Source organism: Rhea pennata, chromosome Z (assembly GCF_028389875.1).
Source record: "Rhea pennata isolate bPtePen1 chromosome Z, bPtePen1.pri, whole genome shotgun sequence".
NCBI classification, from domain to species: domain Eukaryota; kingdom Metazoa; phylum Chordata; class Aves; order Rheiformes; family Rheidae; genus Rhea; species Rhea pennata.
The window spans coordinates 23529590-23538253 of record NC_084702.1 but is presented as its reverse complement, the minus strand read 5'-3'; the positions used below and the strand labels follow the sequence as shown (position 1 = coordinate 23538253).

The following is an 8664-nucleotide window of genomic DNA, read 5'->3' as shown; positions in this document are numbered from 1 at the left end:
AAGTTAATGATCTAAAAGAGAAGTGTCTTACAGGAACTCCATAGTCTATCTTAGTTTTGTTTTAAACCAGAACAAATTTAAATATGATGTTTTAGAACACTGAGAAGCAACTTAGCAACATCAACAATGAAGTTTCCCAGTTAATTGAACAGCAAGAGACATGACCTTGAGACGAACAGTGTACTAGTTAAAATACACTCATGAAAACCAGAGGCTCTACCAGACTCTTTAGTGTTAAAAAAAAAAAAAACAAAAAAAAAAAACTTGAGATTTGTCTAGAATATATTCTTTATTATTTTGCAGTCTGTGTAAATTTTAATATATGATTGAATTTCAACATCATTTTCTTAGTTTCAGCACATCCTGGTCTCTCCAACTCACTGAAGTGCACCTTTATTATGTACAGTCAGTATTTATGAAATATTGCATATGGATCTATGAACTTACAAAAACAACAGGAAAGGAAAATTGTTGCCATAAAACTGATCAGAAGTTAGGTAAAAGAGTCAATCACTCTTTAGTGTGTTATGGCTTTGCACAAACAACAGATGTCAAAACAAACAATCTATGATGCTTTTTACTAAAGGCACTTACTGTTCTCCAGATACTCCTTCAAATTTAACTCTCTTGCATTGAAAAGCATATCTCTTGGATCATGCTTTCATAAAACAGTCCAAAAAGGCAGTATTATAACATTAAGAAAAGGGTTTTGCATTAAAATACGAAAATATCAAGAATTAACACACACTTTGAAATAGGTTTTGGTCCTTTTAAAATAGGCAATTGCATTCAGGCAATAGTGATTTCTATTCCTAGATGCTCACAAAATAATATCCCCAAAAATGAACTCTTCCAGTTCCAGCGCATGGATATGTCTAAGTTGGGTAGATCACCCTCTAATTATCCCCAGCAAAGATACTGCTTTTCAAAATTAACCTGTGCTCCACTTCAGCTGTGAAGGAAGAGAATCTCAAAACAGCATTATATATGCACATATTAGCAAGCCTACAATTCTGTGTCTCTGTATCTGGACGGCTGTCCATAGTACCCCTTCTTGGAGTGGTCTGATAGCTGCCGACGGTACTCTTCCTCGTCCTCTGCGTCACTACCGTAACTGCCTTGTTTCTCTAGGTAAGGTCTAGTAGGAGGTTTCTGGGGTTCTGGAGGTCTGGAGCTAACAGCAAGAGGAAAAGAGAGAGAGGGATAATGCTTACTTCCATTCTGCAGCCTGAAAGAACAGTTACATTCAGTCTAGAGAATATATATTTTATTGCTGTGTATAACCTGGGAAGTCCCTGCTAGCGCCTTCAACCAAAATCAAAGTTTGTGTAGCTGTGGTAAGCCTGTCTGGAGAGACACCTTATTGCTGCAAGCGGAGCTTAGTGATCCAAATCTGATTCACAGAACACACCTGGAAGAATGCTAAATTTACACACATTCAAAAAACCATCCAACTGGTTTTAGAGTTTTAGAGATTTAGGAGGCACTTCCTGTGCAGAAAGATGTTTTCTGACATTGTTGCTGCCCTAGTTGTGATGAAAGCTGACTAACACTTTCCTCATGCACCACATTCTTCTAAGTACCACATTCTTTCTAAGCCTGCTTTCTCTTTTGTGTCTATAGTCTCCTGCCGCTAGGTATGCCAGGCCTGAAGACTCTCTGTGTGACACATTTCTTAAATTGGTACCCTTCTCTACCCACTCTATGTTCTCTCTATAGCTGGCCATACTTAAAGCTGGCAGGAAAAAAAACACATTTGCTTTTTATATATGGTAGTGCTACTCATTTAAAGTGGCATGAAGCATGGAACATAAAAATAAGATCTACTGACAAAAAAGAAGGGCATTTCAACAGTTTTAAGAGTTACAATTTTTCAGATCCCATATTGTACAAAACCAAGATGTCACTCATCCCTCTCATATCCCCTCAGTGCTTGAACACTCCTAGATCAGTCATTAATGTTCCACTAAAAAGGTAATATCACTGATTTCTGTAAGTAGTCAAATAGTCTACATATCTGGTTAAACAAGACTTTTTATTACTTTCTAAAAAGCCTCTAAAGCTATATAAAACCCAGCATGTTTACTGTCTTGAACCTTTCAAGAAAACCCTGAAATTATCCATTTTTTGATTTCCACTCTTTCATTTTATATTATATACCTGTGAGAGGTATATAATATAAAAGAGGGTGAGACTAATTGGGGCAAAAAATGGCTCTGAAAATCATTTATTAAAGGAATATAGTGTTTCCTCCTAGGTAATTCAAAAACTATAAATGAACTAAAAGAAAAGAGATCTTGGAAAACAAGAAGAGGTCTCTGAAATTTTGCCCTGCTTTTACAGCAATTTTCGAGGACCATCCAAACAAAGTAATATACCAAAAGTTGGCAGGATTATTTGTATAAGTAAAAACCAGCTAGATCCTCTTGCTAATGAAGTAAGCAATCCAGACAGAATGCTTTAAACTGGATGCACCTTACCTCATGGGCTGGGGCCAGTTCTGATCTGACTTCTGTGTTTTGACAGGGACAGCGTAAATATCCGGGTGCTTCTGGGCTATTTCAAGCTTTAAAAGAAAGTGGAAGAAAATAACTGTTCTTTTTTTTTTCCTATCAATTCATCAGAAATCCTAGACTGACTACAATAGGTCACACCTACATCTGAAACAATTAAGGCACAAAGTGCTAACTGATCCTACTTGTATTCAGACAATGACAATCTTCTGCTAGCGTATGAATTCAAAACACATGTGAAAACAACGGATTGCCATAAGCAACAGGATTTTTAAAAGTTTGCTTGCTATAGCTACAATAGGAATGCTTAACATATGTCCTATTTTTTGTATCTCACAGTCCTCCCTCCATAACTAACATTATGCAAGGGCATGATTTTCGTTCTCAGAGGGCAGGAAAGGACCCTGGAAAGGACAGCAAGGGGAGCATGCATTGCTTCATACCCTGGCATTCTGGGCCTCTTGTAACTCTTGCATTCTTTGCATCCTTGCCTTATGATCCATCTCCTCAAATATTTTGACTTTTCTCAGTACAGATTTTGGAGTGTTCTCTTGTTCACTTCCTTCCTCTTCCAACTTTTCCTCCTCTTCCTCTGTGGGTGGGACTGCTGGTTGAGAGTTTCTCATGACAGGACGCCCAAAGACAGGTTTCATAGAAACAGGCGGTGGTACTGGTTTAGTTGACACAGCTGAAGCCTCACTGCCAACAGCGATGCTACTTGGTTTGGAATCATAGCTCTTGGGAAAATCATATAGATCCTCTTTGCTTTGTAACTTCCCCTGTGAGTATGAAAACCACAAAGTTTCCATCAGCAATTCCAAAATCTTCAAATGAAGGTTTGAATTTGAAGTCTAATTATGCCTATGTATTTAAACAGTGTCTAGCTTTGTCCAAAGTAATATTTGAAAGGTATTTGAACTACTACAATGTTTTCTCCAGACAGTCATACACCAAATCTGATGTGTACACCAAACTGTAGAAGAGTATCATGTTTAGATACATTTGTGACATTCTTTAAAGATGAAGAACAGATTGTTGGTACTACTGAAAGTAGAATATCACTACCTGGAGTTTAGAAGTGCACAGAACCCAAGCATATTTCTATTCCATCTTTATTTCCCTTTCATGTAGTCCTGCTCTGCCTTACTTGACCTACACATTCCAAAGCATATCTGAATGCATTCTGAACAATCATGAATTGCAAAAATAGAAGTTGGTCTCCAAGTAATATTAGTCTTTCTTTATCATTCCAGAGCAAGATTTGAATAGCTAACTTCAACAAATGGAGACAAATTTCTAATTTTGTGCTGCACGATCATGGCCATCAATAATGTTTTTTTTAACAGTTAATCTCAGTTTGTTCTTGCTGCATTAGAAAGTTTCCTTTACATTTTTAACAGACACAGAAAGGAGTCTACTTCTTTATTCTCTGTAGAGATCACATATATTTGAGGAGAACAGTCTTCCATTCAATTTTATCTCTGCTGGAATTTGCAACACATTCATTCTTTCATTCTTTCCACACTGGTAATGTTTTCTAATCTCTGATAATTCTTGGTGCTCTCTCTAATGTGCCACTCTGGAAAGTTCTCTAAACAGAAGAGCTTTTCATTCAGATTTTTTTTTCTACAAGCATACCTTAGGTGGTTCAGGCTTGAATGCTGGGGGTGGACTAGGTTCTCTAAGGATCTCCCTGCTACCAGCCTTTTTCATCTGAGCTTTTGGTTCTGGGTTAGATTTCTTTAAACTCTGTGAAAGAAAATAAGTTAGAGAGCTAAATTAAGAGAGACAAATTCATTGCAGGATCCAGTAATTCAATCATTTTTTATCTGTTTCATGTTTACTATTTTGGGAACTGTAACCAAGAGTCAAATGACTGTCAGAATCCTGGTCACAATCATTGGAGAGGTAATTGCATAATTCAAGGTGACAAGACATCATCAGGAAACCTATAAAGTCAGGCAGAAAAACATAGCTGTTATTACTTTTGCTCAACACAATGTACCTTTAAAATGCTATTAAAAGTAAGATAATACTGCAGCTAAAAATCAGATGGTTTTCAGCAACAATTGCAAAAGGAATCTTCCCTTTTATTTTTAAATTACACACGGGTGGTTCTGAAAATCCAGAGCGCAGCCTGGCTCAAAATCCAGGCATCTCACCTCCTCATGATGCACAGGCTCAGAGGATCGGCTAACAGATGAAATCCTTGGTTCATCCAAAGGCTCATCAAGTTCATTGTCAGTGTATGCACCTCCTTCTCCATCTGTATCTTCTAAGTCACTGATCAGCCTGCTGTCACAACTCAAATAGTCAGCACCCATTGCAGTAAGGTAAGACATGCGATCGTCAGCATCATCTTCCATACCATCCATCTACAGAGAAGTAGGTAAGAATTTTAAAAAGAAACAAATTTAAAGACTAAAAAGATAAGAATTAGAGTCTGATTAAGTCTAAACATCATTCTAAAGAACTCCTTAAGAAATGAACTTGCAGAACAGAGATAAAACCTACTCCATAATAAAAAAAAAAAAAAAAAAAAAAAAAAAAAAAAAAAAAAGTCCTGTAGTCCTTACAACATTCTCCCCTAGCCACAGCATTAGTGATGAAAGCTCCAAAGCATAACAGAAAGAACAATAACAAACCAGTTTGGGTTACCAAGAAAGATATCAAGTAACTACTTCTCCAACCTATCCAAAGCAGGCAAACAACATTTTGAGCAATTATTACTGGTAAGAGATGATCTTCAGACAAACGCACAACTTAATACATGCAGTACAGGCTGACACCCTACCTTTCCTTCTGATACCCATACTGCTTCACCTTGCTGTTGCTGAATTGTATCTTTTAGACTACCATACCAGCTATCATTGGCTGAATTCAAATTGATGGTGGCTGTAAAAATCGAAAAAAATTAAAGAAAAAGTATTCATATACAGCGAATGCAATGCAATGCTTTTTCTAGTCTTATCTTTTTAATGTTTTTTGTTTTGGTAATGTAATAAACAACCATTTCATTCAAATCACTTACAAAGGCACAGTATTTCTGTTTGTACTGTTTGTTTACTCTCAAAGCCTATTAAATCACTTATTCATCATCTTTTAATGACAGTATACTGAGTCCCAATCTCTTTTATATTAAAATACGTCAAGACAAGGAACTTAGAAAAAAAGTCAGGGAAGAAATTTCTCATGACCGTGCCTTCACACCCCTTTAGTTATAGCCTACATATAATTTAATATGCAGGGCAGCAAGTGGTTATCTCAAGATTTACACATTCACATTCACAGTTCTCTTGGTAAGCCTGCTAGACACACATTCTTCCTTACCTGTAAAGAGGTGGGAGCAAGTTTTCTTCAACTTGTTTGCTTGCTCATAAAGCTTTCTTGAGCTCTTGTTAGATGTGGAACATAGCCTTTGTCTCATGGTTTTCACACCCTGCTTACTGTCTGGGTTAAAGAAGACTACAATTGGAAACCACTGAGTATAATTTAGCAGATCCACTGCTTTAGGAGTCACATCCAACAGAGCATGTTTATCCTGTTAACAAGAAAGCTCATGTCAGTGTTCTCCTTCAGGATAAAAAGAGATGGTAAGAAGATGGAGAGGGAATATTGCAGATGAGGAAAACTCACAGGTTTTCTTCCAATTAAGGCCATAACTAGCTGGATTTTTTTTTCTACAGTTGCATCCCATTCAGGAAACAGAGCAGGCATATTTTTCTCTTCAGATCTATTTTTCTGAATGGTTGTTGCCTTAATGTCCACAATATTTGTCAATAAAATAACTTGTATTAATTAATTATACCTATTCTCCACCCTTGTCCTTTAAGTAGGAGGTGAAAGTTAACTAACCTCTCTTAATATGTGCCCCTGCCACAGCTTCCACTGCCACAACTGTTCTGCGGTGCCATCTGTAGACAGCACTAATAGATTGCTTCTGAGCTACCTATAATGCCAAGATGGATGGGATTTTCAAACACAGGCTCCAGGGTGGCCTTCTCATTTAACTGAGCTCTGTGTGACATTCCAGTCACTCTGGCATGATTTTACTGGGCTCAGGATGATAAGCTACAGAGCACATTCTTTTGCCTAATTTTTTTTAGCTTCTTGATTACTACCTATTTACTTGATCTCTAAACAGTATTTTAAGAAGTATTTAAGACTGACAGTGCAGTCACAGCAAAAACCACTTAGTTACCACAATCATTTCCTGTTCAGTGAATACAGTAATAAATCTGAGGTAAACTAAAATGTTAAATTTTTGATGACTCTGTGAGCAAGTGGAGCAGTGAATGATGGTAAGGGCTACCCTGGCAAATTCAAAAAGTGTACCATAGAGCACAGATGCCCCTCTGTTCAAATTTAGAGTAGACAGTATCAGGTTTACCCTCCCACTTGTAGGACAGCTACTGAAATAATAAAAATTGTCGTTCAACATATTTCAGAATAACCTCATCCTTAAGCCACATCTGTTTAACATAAAAATAAATACAGTGAATATCTGAGGACATTCCAAATTTTACGAACAATTCCAATAATATGCATTTGAGTGTAAGCAATTTTCACAGAGATATACTCTACCTGCTCAATTATTTGCCTCACAGTGTTCAAGCGCACTACCCCAGTTGACTTCTCTGAACCTGCATCTCTGGGTTCTGTCTCTGCAAAGACAATATTTTACCTTATCTTGAGTAGTTGTGAGGATGTGATTCTCAAATTACTGATCCTCCCATTTAAAGATCTATCTTTAACTAATCTATGTTAAAAGGAGGACTTACTTGCAGTCTGGTACAGATGAGGCAAGTCATTTGACAACTTCTCCATAGCTACATCTGCAATAGGGCCAAATATCACCACAGGTCTCTTAAAACCAGCTGCAAGAAAAATATGTAGAGAAAAGACAGTGTTATCAGACTGTCTTTATACATAGCTATGAAGAGCCTCAATTACTGTAAAAGTCTTTATCTTGGCATTTGGGAGTTCCCTGAAAATACTTCTTACTATTTCTTTTGTTCCACAGTGCTGACACGCACATATACCTGGGAAATTATCTTGACCTGCCCAACACGACTAGTACTATAGCTAATTTAGAGTCACAGAGATGAATCACATCAAACTCACTTATATTTGGACAATCTACTGAAGATACTTAGGTTTTGGTTTTTTTGAAGATATTATTAAAGAGTGTTTATGAGTTATGAGGTGTCAAACAAGCTAGTATCTCATGCGGACTGTACTTGTAGAGCTAGCCTAGGGGATACTTAGGAAACAATAAAACCTTTTGTATTTTTCCTTGTTCATTTTAAATTCTGAAGTTGGCATATTTAATTTGGAGGCAAACAACGTATGCTGTTGAAATAGTTTAAAAAGCCCGGAAGTTTTCTTCTAGTAGTTAACAACACCTAGAAATTTGTATCCTGATAAAAATATCATTTCTTTCTGCTGCTCAAATTTAACCCCAAAGCCCAAGGTGTTTGAAAGTACTTACTTAGCTGACCAAACATTTGGGCACCTACACAACCAGCAACAAATAGGCAGCAGGTTCTCAACAACTGACTTACCCTCGCGCAACTGAACTCTCTCATAAGCTGGAAATTTTGTGCTCACAGATGCAATAGCTGTCAGATCTTCACGACTCTTCCTAAGGTTCTTCTTCACTCCAGATCTCTGGCCACGTGTTCTCCAAAAGTCTGCCCTGTCACTTGAGCCATCCTTCTGGGCATTTTGAACACTAGCCATCTGCTCAGCTCTGACAGAGAAAACACAAAGTTCATTTGTACAGAGCTAGTTAAAAAGGGCAAAATGTCTCTCTCCAAAGAGCTATGAATTTTGAATCCACAATAGATAATTTGGCAGGTAGGCAGCCATATGTGGAAAAAAGGAGTAGAGAAATCCAAGCTCTTTGGCCTTGAAGCAAACACAGTAAGAGTCAGCATGATGCTCTGACTCACCACAGCTGCAAGACTGATGGGCAGGAATCAGGCTGTGGACTGCCTTTGAACTGCTAACACAAGCACAAATAAAAGAAGGAAGCTGCACAAAATTAGTGAGAGTAAACTCAGAACTAATGGTCTAAAAACTTACACTCATCGTCTTCTCCATCAAACTTAAGTTAGGTCACTAAAACATACAAAGAAAGGCCTCTCAA

At 37.4% G+C, this 8664-nt stretch overlaps 1 protein-coding gene across 4 annotated transcripts in view; it reads right to left on the bottom strand.

Moving 5' to 3' along the window:
- Positions 1-270: 270 nt before the first annotated feature.
- The window catches only part of TJP2 (tight junction protein 2), a 65518-nt gene continuing 57124 nt past the window's right edge, over positions 271-8664 (bottom strand). For all 4 annotated transcript variants that reach the window (XM_062599357.1, XM_062599358.1, XM_062599359.1 and 1 more), the window contains 10 exons: positions 8078-8265; positions 7295-7390; positions 7098-7177; positions 5844-6054; positions 5308-5408; positions 4676-4888; positions 4152-4262; positions 2957-3292; positions 2481-2566; positions 271-1174 (listed from right to left, as the gene is read on the bottom strand). In XM_062599357.1, the coding sequence (XP_062455341.1) occupies positions 1006-1174; positions 2481-2566; positions 2957-3292; positions 4152-4262; positions 4676-4888; positions 5308-5408; positions 5844-6054; positions 7098-7177; positions 7295-7390; positions 8078-8265 (1591 nt within the window). In that variant the 3' untranslated portion in view covers positions 271-1005. The remainder of the gene's footprint in view (positions 1175-2480; positions 2567-2956; positions 3293-4151; positions 4263-4675; positions 4889-5307; positions 5409-5843; positions 6055-7097; positions 7178-7294; positions 7391-8077; positions 8266-8664) is intronic.